Genomic DNA, 18,381 nt, shown 5'->3' on the forward strand with positions numbered 1-18,381 from the left:
ACTATAAGACCATGTGTAAAGCCAGGTGATGGTGGCTCATGCCTGTAATCCTAGCTACTCAGGAGGCTGAGATCTGAGGATTGCAGTTCAAAGGCAGCCTAAAGGAAAGTCATTAAGACTCTTATCTCCAATAAACCATTCAGAAAAGCGGTGCTGTGGCTCAAATGGTAGAGTGCTAGTCTTGAACTGAAGGGCTGAGGAACACACCCAGGCCCAGAGTTCAAGCCCCACCACCACCAACAGCAACAAAAGTCTAAATGCTTAAAGAATACTACTGCTTCTGGGCATAGTGGGGTATGCCTGCAATCTCAGCTACTTGGTAGGCAGAGATCAGGAGAATTAGTATGAGGTCAGCCAAGCAAAAAATGGGACACCAATCTCAATCAAGATGGTTTTATTGGTTGGTAGTCCCCGCTGCACAGGAAGCACAGACAGGATGTGGTGCAAGGCCAGCCCCACACACAAAAAAATAGACCCAAGCTAAATAACACAAGCTGGAGGCATGCCTCAAGTAGTAGAGTACCTGTGGTCATTAGTTCAAAACCCTTGTACCATAAAAAGTGACAAGCAGGGAATTTTAGACATGACTCAACTATGTCTCAGGTATTTATTCTGAAAAATAGCCTTTCTTAATTTTTAGGAATGGGGGTACAAAGTACATGGACAGGTTTAGTTGACATAGTTACATAGTTTGGTTGAAATAAATGGTGCTCTATGATAGAAAACCTAAGATTTTAAAGATTCAAACATTCTCTTTCTGGAGATAGGTAAGAATACTTTTGTCTTGCTAAATATGGATCACAAAACATCAGATTTTCGGTTTTCATTTATCAGTGATGATATGTACAAGAAACATTTATAGAAACAAAAACTCCTTTGAACTGTTGCATTAAAAATAAAGGTGAACAAAATCATACACAATGAAATAAAATCATGAAAATGAAATAAAAATCAACATCCACTCAGCTAAGTGAACAGCAAACTTAAACTAGAAGACAAAACCTCACTACAAATGCTATTTCTCTCCAGCCGCCTCCCCGCCCTGCCCCGCATGCTGCCACCCTTTCATACTAGGGTACCAGTGCAAGAGGCTCGTGGATGTAGCCAGCCGGGCAGCAGCTCCTAAGGCAGCAGTGGCTGTGCTTCGAGGAATGTAGAGCTTCTGAGAAATCTGGTGCGTGGGAGACAAAATCAGAGAGAGCTGGTCTATGCCACCTTGACTCTTGTCCTTGAACACAGTGACAGCATCATTACTAGAAAAATCTTCATTCTTTATGCTCCCTGGAGAGCTCTCCACTAAAAATGAGAGAAAACAGGAATCTTTTCAAGAGGTTTTCAAATCAGTCTTTAGCAACATGTCGTACAGCCACCATCTGTTAGGTGGTGATAGCAACCAATAGCCAAGCAGAGAGGCTGAGTCAGAAACTAGGCAACAAAAAGAAACATGAATCAGAAGAATATTTCAGAATTGTAATAAATTCATATCCAGTAAGTTCTTTCAGCACTGAGAAAAATGGTATGCCCTAGGCATTTCTTATTGCCAGTGGTTCCAATGAAAAGTCTCTGCCAATAAGAACAAAATCATACTAGACTGCGTACTAACAAGAACCAAAAGTCAGTCATCACATTAAATTATCACCATACCACACACATTAGTGTGTAGTATAGAAATGACCTTTTAAACAGTGACTAAGAACCAAGGAAGAGGATGTTATACATTCTTATAAGGCAAAGTAGCTGGTCTGTGTGCCTGCCACAGTGAGAGGAGAGGAGGAAAGTAGTTCTTCATCTAAGATAACATGCTTCTTATATTCGCTTGGCATAGTGGTACATTCCTGTAATCCCAAATCCTTGGAGGAAAAACCCAAGCTGAGGCAGGAGATAATGACTTTGATTGAGCCAGACTGGGGGGGGGGGGAGGAGGATACCTGCTTTAAAAAATTCAGCAACAGTGCCATGGCAAACAAAGATGGGCACTGCTGTCAATCTTAAAAACAGATTTCAAAACTTTAGAGCAGGGCTGGGAACGTGGCTCAGTGGTAGAGTGCTTGCCTCGCATCGAACCTGGGTTCGATTCCTCAGCACCACATAAGCAGAAAAAGAAAAAAGCCGGAAGTGGCGCTGTGGCTCAAGTGGTAGAGCGCTAGCCTTGAGCTGAAGAGCTGAGGGACAGTGCCCAGGCCCAGAGTTCAGGCCCCACAACTGGACCCCCCCCCAAGTAATTCTTTATAGTTTTTTATGTTCAGTTATGTTAAAGAGGATTTGTTCCATTTGTTAATGAAATTCTAAAGTACAAAACTAATGCTCACTAATGAAAAAATGTAGTTTTATAAGAGATACTAGATGAGTTCATATTTTAAAAGGTATCTATCTATCTGAATGAATGGAAGCAAGGACAAATGGCCAGAGAAGAGTAGCAAACTGCCTACGTGCAGCCAGGTTGAACAGTAATTGTATATATTCTCTCCCCCTACAGAACTAGGAACCTGGAAGGATTGTATGGAGCAACTTAAGACTAGTGCAGGACAGTGATGCCTAAGAGAAGGGAAACAAATTAGAGGCGCCTTCACTTACTCCTAGAAAGAATGTTCAGGTTATGAGTATAGGAAAAGAAGTGCAGGCTGAGTGTGAGGCCTTCCTCAGAAGACAAAGTTCAATATTCAGGGAGGACAGCTATCTAGAATTTGTGAGTATAAAACTCCAGGAAAGAGCAGCTATAGAGGGCAAAGAGCAAGAGATCTTACACTTAGACTGAGCAGTGATCTGCTTCCTGTGCAAAACTGCTCAGGCCAGCATAGGGTACCACCTCAAAATAGTGGGAAAAACAATTATAAGAACTTGCATCAAACCCCAACCATTTTGAATTCTCACCTACTACAGTGGAAACAACATGTTAATATATGTGACATCAAATCCCGACCAGTATCCTGAGAAACAGCAGTTAGTACCCAGACTAAAAAGTCTGTCCCAGTACAGCCTAATAAAAAAAAAAAAAGAATCTGGGCAGTTGTGGCTCACACCTATAATCCTAGCTACTCAGGAAGCTGAGATTTGAGGACTACAGTTGGAAGCCAGCCCAGATAGGGAGGTCTGTGAGAATCTAATTAACCCCAGAAAAAGCCAGAAGTGGCACAGTGGCTTAGTAGAATGCTAACCTTGAGCAAATAGTAGCTCAAGGACAGCATCCAAGCCCTAGGACTGGCGAAAAAAAAAAATCCACAAAGAATCAAACCAATCGAGACCAAACTGCATGTCATTTATACAAAAATCTATTGATGCAGATAGGAAAAATGAAATATAATCAAAGCAGGGTACTACCAAGAGGGTGAAAAGTCCTAAGAAAGCTTCAAAATATTTGAAGCAAAACCTTAGAAAACTGACAATCCACTATAACGGGAAAGTTCAACAATTACATCTTTAATACATGAGCAAAAGTTATATAGAATACAAAACTATCAATTGATCTACCCATTGTCAGTTTGTACATTGTTCTATAGAGCATGAAGAACCTGCTGAGCGCTGGTGGCTCACGCCTGTAATCCTACCTACTCTGGAGGCTGAGATCTGAGGATTGTGGTTCAAAGCCAACCCAGGACAGGAAAGTCTGTGAGACTCTTATTTCCGATAAACCACTCAGAAAACTGGAAGTGGTGTTGTGGCTCAAGTGTTAAGAGTGCTAGCCTTGAGCTGAAGAGCTGAGTGGCAATGCCCAGGCCCAGAATTCAAGCCCCACAACCGACAATAAAAAAAAAAGAACCTACTCTAGGCTATTAAATGTCAACAATCAAAAGGTTTGAGAGAATTTTTTTTATCACAATGAAGTTACTTAGAAATCAATAATTAGAAATCAATAATTATAAAAAAGTAATGATTGACATCTGGGATGGAGAAAAGTATATTATTGGAAGGTAATAAGGAATGAAAATGAATGGCAAGTACATGAAAGATTGTTATCGGAAAGTAATAAACAAAGATATGAATGGCAAGTCTACAAAAAGATTGTCAATATCATAGTAAACAAAAATGCAAATTATAATACTGCTTCTGCCAAAATTAAAATAGATCAAAAATACCATCTGAGGATTGTGGGTCAAAGCCAGCCCGGACAGGAAAGTCTTCAATTAACCACCAGAAAATCAGAAGTGGTTCTGTGGCTCAAGGGGTAGAGTGCTTACCTTGAGCTGAAGTGCTCAGGGACAGCACCCAGGCCCCAGAATTCAAGGCCCATGACAGACAAAAAAAAAAAAGTCAACAACAACAAAAGAAGATAGGTCTTAGGACAAATGTTTGTTAATGTCAGCAATCTTTCAAGAAATGTTCCGAGAAAGGTTAAGTGAAGATTTTTAGCAACACAGCTACAATGTATTTGTCAAGTGTGAGCACACAATTATATGTAAACCTACCAGATGGAGAGAATTTTTCTGGAGAGTCATCCATTGCAGGAGTTGAATTGGACAACTGTGTGGACAACTGACTGTATTTTGGTTGAGTCTTAATGTGTCTAGTTTCAAACTGGATCCCTTCTGTCGATAGCTGTGATGGGGTAAGAGAGATGTAGAGTTCCTCCAGTTTAGGCAGTGTGGAAGAATCCAAAGGACCCTTTTAAGTTTGTTACAAAATGGAGCAAAGAAAGTGACATGAATTAAGTCTTTTTTGTTTCCTTACACAAAATGCAAATATTTTCATATAATAAAACTTTCAAAAAGCTAGATGTTCAGATCAAGCTCTTCTCAACATATAATGTTCATAATAATGTTCACATTACAATATATGCAAATATGATACATCAGTGAGGGGCAGTCAGATCACAGAAATGATCATGAAAGCTACTTAGTCATAATTAAATGATCTAGAGAGGAAATGGTATAAGCTGTTCTGCTGGTTTCAAGATGTTCCTTATATATTTGAGAAACAAATGGGTTTTTTTTTGCCATGGTTAATGCTTTCTGCCAAAACAGTATGGTACTGGTCTATACTGGGGAAGACACCTAAGTTATGGGAGGAATCCATTTATCCCTATGTGAGTTTAATCAACTTTTTAGTTCTGGGTCTAACATTATCTTCTGAAGGAGAAACTATATTAAAATTAATTTAAATCCCATTATGTATTTTATGTATCAGTATCCTACCAAATGCTAAGAGCCATCATTTTTACTCTGAAAACCATCACAGTAACACTCACTACCTATTTACCATTTCAATTCTGGCTGTGCCAGTATTTTTTTCTTGAGCAGCCAGCCCTTCTGCTTTCTGAATTTCTATATTCATTCCATTAACAAGGCCTGAATGTTGCCCTGAACCATCCCATACATCTTCAGATGGAGAAAAACACCAGTCCTAAAGAAAGAAAAAATATGCAACAATAAACAAGTAACAGCGATACACCAGCCTAGAACAGAATGACTTGGGCATGGAAGGTAATGTGACTTTTCTCATTGCCTTACTGTACCCAATATCTTAAGCCCTTGGGTCTAATCTCATAAAAATAAATACAGGGTTTACTACCACTTTTCTGCCTAGATGCTTTTTTTAAAATGATTATCTAACACTTAAAAGGTACAGATAAATACTAAGGAACATTTCTAAGGCCTATTTCTTCTTTCTTATAACTGTAGGAAAGTAAGTTAAATTTCAGTCATACAGTTGGGTACAATTAGCAACTATCCTGACTACAGAAACTCCAAGAATAATCCAACAAAAATAAAATTAGAGAAAATAATTAAATTGCTAAAGCTCTGACTAGGGGTCAATGATAAAAACAGAAATCATTAACACTTAAAATGTCAACTATTCAAATAGTCTTTCATTTCTCTATTCTAGCCTTTACTACTACCACTTAAAAAACTTTCATAAATTCTTTTTAATTATAGCCCGACCAATCCTCATAGCTTTCTCAAGGCCAATTAAATATGAATTTTCTTTTTCCCAGTATTGATTTGCTGTTATTCTTAGGCTCTAACCTTCTGTGGTATTTCTTCACATGATGAGTACTGTTCCTTTCCAGCAAGGCTTGAGGTGAACAGATGGGAGACAGCAGCGTCACCTTTTCCCATTCTAGCCCGCAGTGGTAACCAGTTCTCATCCCAAATATCATCACCTGTGGTCACTGATTCCAGGCATGGCATTCCAGTAGGAATCTCATCCTAGAAGGCATCAGAACACAAAGGAAAACATGGCTTATACTTCTTATACAGCGTAGTTTAAAATTTAGGTTTACAATTTTGTCTCTTAGTAGGGAAGACAGTATAAATACACCAAAGTGTCAACTGATTTAAGTTACAAACCCATGATCAAAAAGGACCCAAAGGAAAAACAGCTATTTGCATCCTGGATATAGGAAAGCAAACAACTAGTTAAGGAATATTCAGAAAGTGCAATAAATCAAATTCAGGAGAATTTTAGAAGTGAAATTTTTAGGAGTGTAAAAGGGAACTGGAAATTAAGAGCTGTACTATCTAGAGACAGCCTTCCCTAGCCAAGAACTCAAGCACCTACCTCTCTTCCAACTGTGGAAGACCAGAGGGCCTTCTGGAGAGTCAAAAGGGTAAAACTGAGTGTGACACAAACATAAGAAAAATTTTGGTTGTGACATAGTTTGCCACAGTGATGGAAAGCTAAGAGAAACAATGTCAAAGGAGAAAAAGCTTATTTTGCTTCATGCTTTCAGAAATTTCAGTTTCTGGTCATTTGCATCTATTGCTACAGGACTAAAGCAGAGCACAATATACAGCAGTGGGCAAAAAAAAAAAAACACCACCCTTCAAAGACATGCCCCCAATGAGCTATTCCCTCCAACTAGGCCCTGCATCTGAAAGTTTTTACCATTATATTTGATATACACTACGTAAAAGTTAAACTGTATAACTTGACGGTAGGATGGGAAAAGATGAGGGAGAACACTAGAGGGGTGACATTAATCATGATGCATTGTGTTCATAACCTTACTTCTGGAATTGAAAGCCCTTTATACAGCTGTTTAATAAAAATATTTTTAAATTACAAAAATATTCAGCCTTAAGATTTTCCTTCCTTCTCCAATCACTCTCCCAACTGAACACTTCTGTCTGCAAATTGAGCAGCTTTCTCATTTATACTTCATCTATTGCTATGTATCCACCCACAATCCTTGGTTAGCTATGTAATTTGTAGATAACTGGATTGCCAGATCATTTTTGTTTACTTGTTTTTTTATTAGTTGGTTTATCTTTTATTCTCTTTTGCTTCTCTTTCCCAGTATATCAATACCTAAACTTTTCTACCTATTTTTAACTGTCATTACCCCACTACCACCTTCTAGTAACTGTAGCTGCTACCTTTTCCTAGTCTTCTAATAGCATACATATACCTTATGACGATAACAGGCCTATCCCCCAATCACCATTCCATTACCATGCTTATTACTAAAGGTCTTCTTTTTCACACACACACGCGCACGCACGCGCGCATGCTCACACCCCCACACACACACACACAGACACTTTGCTTCTGTATTTCAACATACTGGAACAGTAGTGATGATTTGTCATTACTAGGAACTGTTGTCATCTCAGGGTGTATATTATCTGACTTCCTCCAAGCTACGCTTCTTCTCCCCGAATAGCACACTGGACCCAGCACTTAACGAGGGTGGCCAAATCTTTGACTACTGAACCATGACCTCTCCCAGGATAGCAATAAGAATTCACCATAACCCTGTCACTACTCAATTGTATCCCAACACTAGGACATTTCCAACCAAAAGATCCTATGAGGTTACACTCTCCCCCAACCCAAAACCTTGTATGCAAATGTATAAATACCAACATAGAAATACTAGTAAAACGAAACAAAACTAAGGAAACATGTCTCCTTCAGATGCCAACAATTTCACAACAAAGGAACTAAATGAAAGTGAAGTGGATTAAATTTTGAACAATGTACTCCAAAGAATGACAAGAATGATAAAAGTGGAGGAATCAAAACAAACAGGTGACAGAGAATTACAACAAATGAACTAAAGTAGACAATGTAAGATATAAAAGAATTTAATAAAGATATAGACATCCTGAAAAAAATGAAATTTTAAAAGAAAAAACCCTAATAACCCAAATACCTAAAATCTTGCTAGTAGATTAGAACAAGTTGAAAATGCAGAATAATGATAAATTAGGGAAACCAGATTAGTTAAAACACAAAGGAAAAATAAATGAAACATGGAAGAGCTATGGAACAGCATTTAAAGACTATGAATTATGGGTATAGAAGAGATAAAAATTAGATAAGATAGATATTTAATAGAATTTTTCCTATCTCACCCAGGTACTAGAGGTCCTACAGAAAAAAACACCCCAGACAAATTAAAATGAGAACAAATAAAGAATATTAAGGCAGGTGCTGGTGGCTCATGCCTATCATCCTAGCTATTCAGGAGGCTGAGATCTGAGGATTGTGGTTCAAAGCCAGTCTAGGCAGGAAAGTCTGTGAGACTCTTTTCTCCACTTAATTACTCAAAAAAGCTAGAAATGGTACTGTGGCTCAAGTGGCAGAGTGCTAACCTTGAGCGAATGAAGCTCAGGGACAGCACCTAGGCCCAGAGTTCAAGCCCCAGGACCAGGGGGAAAAAGAATATTGAAGCTGCAAAGAAGTGACAGGTTATTTGTATCAACAAACTTAATAGATTTCTCAATACAAACTCTAAAAGAGCAAGGTATATATGAAATGACATCATTCCAGCCCTGAAATATAATTACCAACTTCTAGTGTTTTGTTTTAGTCAGTCATGGGGCTTGAACTAGAAGCCTGAGCACTGAGATCTTTTGCTCAAGACTAGTCTCTACCACTTTGAGTAACAGTGCAACTTCTGGTTTCTGGTAGTTAACTGGAAATAAAGTCTCACAGATTTCCTACCTGGGCTGGCAACCCCCTGAGTAGCTAGGATTATAGGTGGGAGCGACCAGCGCTCACCTCAGCGTAGTGTATCTAGTAAAGCTATCCTTTATAGTTGAATTTACAGTCATAATGAACAGAGATTAAGTTGTAAGCATGTTTCCCCACTGAAGTTTTTTTGTATTTTGTTTTTTCTGTACAGTCCTGGGACTTGAACTCAGGGCCTGTTCTGAGCTTTTGGCTCAAGGCTAAGTATTCTATCACTTGAGCCACAGTTCTCTTCTTCCAGCTTTTTGGAGGTTAACTAGGAACAAGAGTCTCATGAACTTTCTTGCCCAGCTGACTTTGAACCACAATCCTCAGATATATTAGTTGACTTCACTCCCAGCTTCTAGCTTGCGAATAGTAATCTGCACATTGAAGCTAGATAATGCTTTCTCTTTCCTGTGTTATATTGCATTGCTTTAGTCCCGGTGACTATCAAAGAGAGACTCTAACTCATCTTTGAGAGATGAGGTATGACACCAAAAGTAGTGGTACTCAGCCATTTTATTCTAAGTCCTCTTCGTTTATGAATTACTTATATTAATTACATTTGTAAAAATAAAAAAGATACTACCTTTCCCCTTTCCTTCTCTTACCTCATTGTCTTCCTTCAGGTTGTTTGGCTCCAGGATGGCCCACTTGGGATCTTCTTCACAGCTCTTATGGGTTTTCAACGGATTAAACTCAGAATCATTTAATAGTTCCATTGGCACAGATTTAAGGTCACTTAAAGACTTTTCATTATTAACATCCTGCTAGTAGCACAAAAGAAAAGTTTTGTTTTCAATATTACTGCTGCTTCCAAGGTCTACATATCTATCTATCTTAGAGGGTATCTTTTACTTCAGTTCATACAAATGTGTTATTCTAATTTATCATGACCCTAGGCTTCCCATCCGTTAAAGTATTTCAGGCATTTTTTGAGCATGTATTACCAAATCTCTTAAAGGAAGTAAAAATGTAAAGGGAAAGCAATCAGATAATCACAGTGCACAGTCTTCTGAGTACAGTCATCATAAAGATATGTTCAAAATATTATTTAGAGAGAAGGGGAGGTAGTTGAGAAGTTGCAATGAAGAAGATAACACAATCTGCAAAGACACGTCAAACACAGGAGGAATCAGCAGAGGACTAGTCTACTACACAAAATGCAAACTGAGGTAACAAAGAAGAGTTTTCTTTCTTTTTGGTGGAAAGTCTAGTCATTTCTAGGATTGAATTATGATTATCTGAAGGTATCAGATAAGGAAATATTCAAAAAATGTTAAATTCTTAAAAAAGGTTAAATTCAATTAACTGAAGAAATAATTTTTCTTTAGCAATGATACTTAAGTAAAATTTGGGCTTATTATGGGTCAAACAAGTCTGATTTCAACATTAACTAGAAATCTAAAATTCTTATACTATATTTTGATATGCGGCAGGAATAGTCATATTTTATTTGTGATAAGGTTTTGATGTACTGTCCAAGTTGATCTTGAGTTTATAATGCTGTTGAAATTACATGTGTCCTTCACCAGGCCCTAGCTCACACTCAGTCTTGACATTTTACCTTTTATAATTAGTATCTACTGAAATCATACTAATACACACATACGTAATTCATACTGAACATTAATTTTTATTTAAAGAACATACAATGCTTTGTTATATCAACAAACAAAATATTCTTGGACCTCAGCCACCAGTATCTTTTGTCCTAAGGAACACAAGACTCAAGAGGATTGATTTAAAAAGTGGCATGCTGGACAAGCACAGGCCCTAAGTTCAAATGCTAGGCCAAAAAAGAAAAAGAATAGGGAAAACAAACCAGAAACTGGTCATAGCGGTACCTGCCTGTAATTCTAGCTTCTTGGAAGGCTTCTTGGGAGGCATACTTAGAAGAAAAGAGTTCAAAAACAAGATATAAAAAGGAGAATTCTGAGGAATGGTTCAAGAGGTAGAGCACTTGCCTAGCATTATCTAATGCCATGGGTTCACAGCATGCATGAAAAAAGGAAAAGCACATTTAAAAAAAACCCTGAAGTTTTTACTATGGTGTCACTTTCCCTTTAGCCTGGGTGAATTGTTATGAAGATTAAATTAGCTAATATATTGTGAATGTATGACAATGCCAGTGATGTAATATAACACATCATAATATTACTGTGGAAGGGAGAATTGGCAACATGTTTACATGACACAAACAATAGTTGAGAAAGACCCTGGAGTAATATAGAAGAACACATGCAGGAAACAAGGGAATTCAGTATATTGCAGGAGGAAACAAGACTAATGAAAAGGTTAAAACCAGCAATAGTGACAGACTAATTGTTCATCTTGTGCAAAAGTCCCAATATTTCCTAAGTCTGGAAAGCTTCAAATCTCTCATATATAAAATGACCACTATGTTTAATAACAGTAATTATAATATTTGTGAAACCCCTTACCAAGGTATGTAACATGTTATCTTTGGTTTGTGGACTTTTCTCTGGGTTTTCCTTTAAACAGCGCTGCTGGGAAGGATAACCCAATTCTGTCAAGACCACATCATCTGGCTCTCTACCGGCTTTAGTATATAAAGCTAAAGGGTTTAGGTTTTTGAAACCCTAGGATTAAAAAAAAAGGAATAGTATTTAAATTACATAATCAAAAGAGAAAAGGTGAAAAGGTTAACACTTCATAGAAATTTTCAAATGCTATGAAAGTTCATTATCTTCTAAAATCTCATAGTCAGAACATTTCTCCATATTGAAATGTTTTAGTTACAAAAATTAAGACCAATATGTGTAGTAATGTAGCTACCACTCTCAATAACTGCAAAATAAAAGCTCTTCTTCTCTAGTATATCCTTAACTAGGGACTTTGGGATAAGAGAATATTTGGTCATTTGTTTAATATAAACATATTCACCTCTAAAAGACAATTAGTCAAATTTTTTGCAAAATGTTCATTTATGGTCATCTGAAGTTTAAGTGATGCTTTCCATTAAAAAGCACGAAGTTAATACATGTCTCTAAGATTAAAGAGTAAGTCAAATAACCTTCTGTATTAAAATTCTCTTACATCCTAAAGTGTTTGAATTAAAGAAAAATATGTCAAAATACATCCAGACTGCTCTACCTTAGAAGGTACATTTTCTCGACATATAATAGCATGGCCCTCTGTTTTTAAGACATGATGGAAATAGATGTCTTCATTTGATGATGTATCGCAAAGAAAAATGTTTAGGATTCCATCTATGTATTCATTCACCACTCCCACTAATGGCTTCAAGCCACACAACTTCTGGAACTGCAAAATAGCTTGGGGTGTCCAGTGTTCCTGAAATATCAAGATATTTAATTTAGGTTATACAGTAGATCTAAGCATGAATAACAGTAGTCACTATGAAAATTGATTACTGGGAAGCTAAAGCTTTAAGTGGAAAAATAAAACCATAAAATAACAATAGCACATATGATTTGTTGAGTCAGACTGCATTGTGGAAAATTAGAATCATGTCATGAGAAACTCCCATTTTCAGAATTAATGAGCTGGATCATTAGACCAATCTTCCCACAGAAATAAAACCTAAAACTTCTAGGTGAAGTGTTTTTAATGTGTCCCAAAACTAAAAACTGGTAAGTTAATAACAAATTATTTGGTTAGAATCAAAGGTAGAACCTATTTTACTGTAAAGTCACTTGCTATTCTAGGCAAATCTAAACTTTGGTTTTGGTTTTACAAAAAGTTATCCCATACTAGACCATAAATAAGCTACTTTATGTTTTCAAGGGCTGACATTTATCTAGTGATTCATCAATAAATCAATAATTTTAAATTTAATTCAATAATTTGTTTAAATCAATAATTAAAGGTTGAGAAGTAGTCTTGTAAACTTTCTGCCTAGCCTGGCTCAAACCACATTCTAGCTTCCCAAGTAGCTGCAATTACAGGTAAGACCCAAAGTGTCCAGCTAAAATTAGAATAATATTTCAACTAAGCAGTAAAATGTATTCACAGAAAAACTATAACATCTACCAAAAGAAAGGCTAGAAATTAAGAATCTAAGTTTCAATATTGGAAAAAGAACAAAGAAAGTAAATAATAAAAATAAGACAAAATGCAAAACACATGCTTCTAACAAGGACAAAAGAATGAAAAAAAATTTTTTTGCTGTTTGTTTGTTTTTTGTTGGTTGTGGGGCTTGAACTCAGGGCCAGGTCCCTGAGCTGTTTTGCTCAAGGTTAGTGCTCTCCCACAGTGTCACTTCTGGTTAATTGGAGAGAAGAGTCTCTCAGACTGTTCTGCCTAGGCTGGCTTTGAACTGCAATCCACAGATCTTAGCCTCCTGAGAGGCTAGCATTATAGGTGTGAGCCACCAGTGCCAGGCAAAAGTTGATTCTTTAAAAAAGCAAAACACATATGGGTGCTGATGACTCACACCTGTAAACTTAGCTACTCAAGAGGTTGAGATATGAAGATCTTGGTTCAAAGCCAGCTTGGGCAGGAAAGACCTTGAAGACTTTTATGTCCACTAAAAACTACAAGAAAAACCAGAAGCGGAGTTCAAGTGGTAGAGCACAAAAGCTCAGGGAAAGCATCTAGGCTCTGAATTTAAACCTCAGCACCAGATCAAAAAAATGAAAGAAAAAGATAATCAAAATGGCAAGTAACACTCTTTAAATCATAAAAATAATGTCACATAACACTCTTTAAATCATAAAAATGAGAAATGATACAATTAAATAATATTTGAGATATAAAAAGAATGCATCATTACAGATGTAGACATCAAAAGTACTGAAAAAGGGCAGGGTGCTGGTAGCTGATGCTTGTAAATCAAGAATCTGAGATCTGAAGATCATGGTTCAAAGCTAGTCCAGGAAGACAAATTCAAAGAACTCTTGTCTCCTTTGAGCTAGCAAAAAGCCAGAATTAGAGCTGTGGCTCAGGTTGCACAGTGCCAGCCTTGAGCAAAAACGTGAAGCTTAGAGTGCAGGCTTTAAGTTCAAGCTCCAATACTAGTACAAAAAAAATACACTACAACAGACACTATCCAAAAGGGAAAAAAAGCTGGGTGCAGGGGCACACACCTGAAATCCCAGTACTCAGGAGGCTGAGGCAGGAAGCTGGCAAGCTATAGGCTACTTATGGTGACACAGTGAGACTCTGCCTCATACAAACAAGCCTAAAGGATATTATCAACAATTTAGGCCAATAAAATTTTAAATTCAAGACACATTCCTTTAAAAATAATTTCAAAAAGCTAAAGAAAAAATTCGGTGTATTATTTGTTGCTTCAGTGCCTCAATCATTAGGATATTCATGTTATTACTAAGTTAAAAGTGAGACATTCAGTGTTTTTCAAGTTGGTAGTATTTGTATTTCTTAAGTTAATAAACAGCATTAAGACTTTTGGGATACATACAAATCAACACATGATATACACTCCAAAATATGAGGTCATTATTTTATTTTTAAAAGTTGTATGTTTCTTAAATTCAGAGTACATAGAAATAATCTTTTTATTTGCCCACATATTAACCGTTTTCCATAATCTTCATTCCTTCCTATAGATGTCAGTTACCATCTGGCTCAGTTTCATTTTCTTTCAGAAGTGCAAGAGATTCCGTTAGCATTTCTTATACAACTTACCATTTGCGTGGCACTGCTGAGGATAACCCAAGGCCTGGCACATACTGAGTAAGCAATCTAATACTCACCAACTGTGGCCATGGCCCTGCCCACTGCCCTCCCACTTTTTTACTTACAGCCATGTACTATATAACTACATATACCAGTTCGGTTGATGATATACTACATATATAATAGTGTTCCCATAGATTATAAGGAAACTGAAAAATTCCTATTGCATAGTGATGTTGTAGCAGTGCTAGCACATTGCAACACGATGTATTATTCATGTGTTTGTGCTGACATTGTAAAAACAAACCTATTGCACTGCCAGTTGGACTGAAAAGTATAGCACTTATAGTTATGCATAGTATATAATATTTGATAGTATATAACTATGTTATTGGGGGCTGAATTTATTTCTAATTATTCTATATGCCAAACACAATTACAATTTCTCCAATTTGTAACATTTATGCTATTCTACTTTGCCTGGAATGTCTCTTCTGTGTATAATATTCCTAATCTTCCAAGTCCCACTCAAGTGCCAACTCTTTTCTGAGACCTTCACTTAATACACTGTTAATTTTGCCTTCAACAGAGTTAGGCATGATTTCTTTAGGGTTTTTCTAATCACTGTAAAACCTCTATTAGAGAAAATATGGCATGGCACAATTTTGTGTCCATATCTACCTTGCATTCTCAAGATAATGATATTGGGGGAGGGGGGCTAGTCCCAATGTTTTGTGTGGTTTTGTTTTTTGGCCAGTCTTAGGGCTGGGCACTTTCCCTGGGCCTTTTTGGGCTCAAGGCTAGTGCTCTACCACTTGAGCCACAGAGCCACTTCTAGCTTTTCTGAATTGTTTATTGGAGATAAGAGTCTCATGGGGACTTTTCTGCCTGGCTTCAAACCACCATCCTCAGATCTCAGCCTCCTGAGTAGCTAGGTATGAGCCACTGGTGCCTGGCCCAGTGTTTCATTTTTGTATCTAAGAACTCGGAACTATTCTTGACACACACTAGTCAAATGTCTTCTGATTAATGGGAAACACGCAAACATACCTCAATTGGTCTCACCCAAGCCAAAGAACAAGGGATAGCTTGAGCTGGAAGCTTTGTGTAGCAGCACCTGCAGTAGAAAACAAACATGTGACAAAGGAGGGGGTAACAATGCTCAATAGGAAATGTACTCATTACCTTACTCATGTAACTGTAACCCTCTGTATAGTATCTTTACAATAAAAAATATTTATTAAAAAAAGAAAACATGGGCTGGGAAGGTAGCTCAGTGGTAAAGTGCTTGCCTTGCATGCATGAGGCCCTGAATTCGATTCCTCAGCACCACATAAGCAGAAAAAAAAAAGCCGGAAGTGGCACTGTGGCTCAAGTGGTAGAGTGCTAGCCTTGAGCTGAAGAGCTGAGGGACAGCACCCAGGCCCAGAGTTCAAGCCCCATGACCGGACCCAAAAAAACAAACAAACATATGAACATTTAATATGTGTTTAAACTGAATTTTAGGGAATCTAAATCATTTAATGACTTGTTATTTCCAAGTATTTAATTCATAAAATTTACAATTAATGCCTTGCTAGTTATCACGAATCATGCCTAAATGCTAGTTACTAGGGAGGTAGAGATAGAAGGATTATGAGTTTAAGGCCAACTAAAGTTCGCATTGAGACTCTATCTTCAAAAGAATAAAAAAGGAAGGGTCTAGGAACATATATTAAGTGGTAGGATGCTTGCCTATCACATACAAGGCCTTGGGTTCAATCCCTACATTGAATCAAAGCCTTGTTCTTTAAAGCAAACTTAAATTAAAAAAAAAAAACAACGCAGTAAATGCCTTACGATGCAATTAAAACACAGGTATGAACAGTACTACTTTCATGCCATACAAATATCTTAGCATGGTTCCGTTAAGAGACTGAAATTTATTCTCATAGTCAAGTAAAAGAAAACATAAGACTATAATCTGTGAAATTAAGCAACTAGTTGCTAACTCTCCACTAAGAGGAAAAGGTAGGAAGGATGGAAGGGAAAAAGATAATCAAAGTGCAAGAGAGATCCCAGCTCCAGACTTCCAACACTGCAATTCAAAATCTTACTTGAGGAACCTCAGAGAGGATTTCTGAACAATTCCAATATTTCCAAAGTCTGGGTAGAACACTTCAACTTCCTTTTTACCAAGGATGCGATGGATAATAACTCGATACCACCACTTATCCTCAGAAATCTTTACACAACAGAGATGTCCTGGCTGGATAAAGTATTCTGGCATGATGTATCGATCAGAAACCAGCTGGTTAGAGTAACAACGCCTGTAGAATACCATAACAGAGAAACCCATAGGGAAGAAAAAGATTAATTTCTATTCAAGCATCAAGAACAAAGTCTTAATAAAGCAAAGAAAAATCTTTTTTTCTGATTTATTAATGCCAGTTTTCTTATTCAAATCATTCATCAATAAACTTCAAAGAGAAAGGATGAAAATTATACACTCATTTTCTTATCTCACATTCTTTGAAGAGTCCAGGTAGATGACTCATGTCTATAATCCTTGCTACTTGGGAAGTAGAGATCTGCCAGATCATAGTTCGAGGCCAACCAAGGACAAAACGTTTGCTGAAACTTGCTTCCCAATCTTAACCAATAAAAAAAGCTAGACATGATGTTGTACATCTGTAACCCCAACATTGCAGAAAACAATAACAGGGGTAACATGGTCTAGGACAGATTGAGTATAAAGGAAGATATTATTGGGGCTGGGAATGTGGTTCAGTGATACAGTGCTTGCCTAGTATGCGTGAAGCCCTGGGTTCAACTCTTCAGTAACACATAAAAAAGGCCAGAAGTGGTGCTGTGGCTCAAGTGGTAGAGTGGTAGCTCTGAGCAAAAGAAGCTCAGGGACAGTGCCTAGGCCCTGAGTAAGTCCTAGGACTGGCAAAACACACACACACTGGGAGTGTGGCTCAAAAGACAGAGTTCCTACAAAGCAAGTATGAAACCCTGAGTTCAAAAGCTTAGTACAACCCCCCGCAAAATAGTCCAACTTCATTCATTAGCACTTTCTAAAATGAACATGTAAAAAAACTTCAATGACCTGCTAATTCCCAAAGCCAAGAGTTTCTCTCTTTAGTCTTCAATATATTTGATCTGTGTTATTCTATCCTTTCAAATTCTCATCTCATTTCCAAGACAAAATTCTCTCCTACTTTTTGTCAGTAATTATTCCTTAAAAAGTTCTTTATTGACTCAAAAACTTGGGTTCCCTACATTTTATCTTTAGGAAATATAACATAAAAGAAGTCAGAAACTCGAGCCTTAGGTTCAGATGCTGACCTAATCATTGACAGGATGTGCTTCAGCTTCCTTGTTGAGTCTGGAGGCAATAGTAAAAACTGTTCAAATGTGTAAAAATTTAAGAACTGAATATAGTAAGCACTCAAGTATTATTGCTGCATATCATCTCATCCATTTTTACATCATCTACTACCAATAATAAATTTATTTTCACTATAGAAAACCTTGCATCCAGGGGCTAGGAATGTGGCTTAGTGGTAGAGTACTTGTCTAGCATGCATGAAGCCCTGGGTTCGATTCCTTAGTACCACATACACAGAAAAAGCCAGAAGTGGTACTGTGTGGTAGAGTGCTAGCCTTGAGCAAGAGAAACTCAGGGACAGTGCCCAGGACCTGAGTTCAAGCCCCAGGGCTGGCAAAAGAAAAGAAAGAAAATCTTGAATCCTAATCTTCAAAACTTGTTTTGGCAGACATGCTAGTGAATACCCAATATCCACTGACTTTTTTCTTAGTAATAAGAAACCCATATTGAACTGAATATATAACCATTCAGAATTCTCAGGATATAGG

The 18,381-nt window shown here is 37.3% G+C and overlaps 1 protein-coding gene across 1 annotated transcript in view; it reads right to left on the bottom strand.

Annotated features, from left to right (window-relative positions):
- Window positions 1–289: 289 nt before the first annotated feature.
- The window catches only part of Tdrd5 (tudor domain containing 5), a 43,466-nt gene continuing 25,374 nt past the window's right edge, over window positions 290–18,381 (bottom strand). The window contains exons 9-17 of the mRNA XM_013015516.1: window positions 16,617–16,829; window positions 15,571–15,637; window positions 12,013–12,213; window positions 11,340–11,498; window positions 9,507–9,665; window positions 5,961–6,143; window positions 5,194–5,337; window positions 4,404–4,599; window positions 290–1,296 (exon numbers count right to left, since the gene is read on the bottom strand). Of these exons, the coding sequence (XP_012870970.1) occupies window positions 1,016–1,296; window positions 4,404–4,599; window positions 5,194–5,337; window positions 5,961–6,143; window positions 9,507–9,665; window positions 11,340–11,498; window positions 12,013–12,213; window positions 15,571–15,637; window positions 16,617–16,829 (1,603 nt within the window). The 3' untranslated portion in view covers window positions 290–1,015. The remainder of the gene's footprint in view (window positions 1,297–4,403; window positions 4,600–5,193; window positions 5,338–5,960; window positions 6,144–9,506; window positions 9,666–11,339; window positions 11,499–12,012; window positions 12,214–15,570; window positions 15,638–16,616; window positions 16,830–18,381) is intronic.

Source organism: Dipodomys ordii, unplaced genomic scaffold (assembly GCF_000151885.1).
Source record: "Dipodomys ordii isolate 6190 unplaced genomic scaffold, Dord_2.0 Scaffold27, whole genome shotgun sequence".
In the NCBI taxonomy this organism is placed as follows: domain Eukaryota; kingdom Metazoa; phylum Chordata; class Mammalia; order Rodentia; family Heteromyidae; genus Dipodomys; species Dipodomys ordii.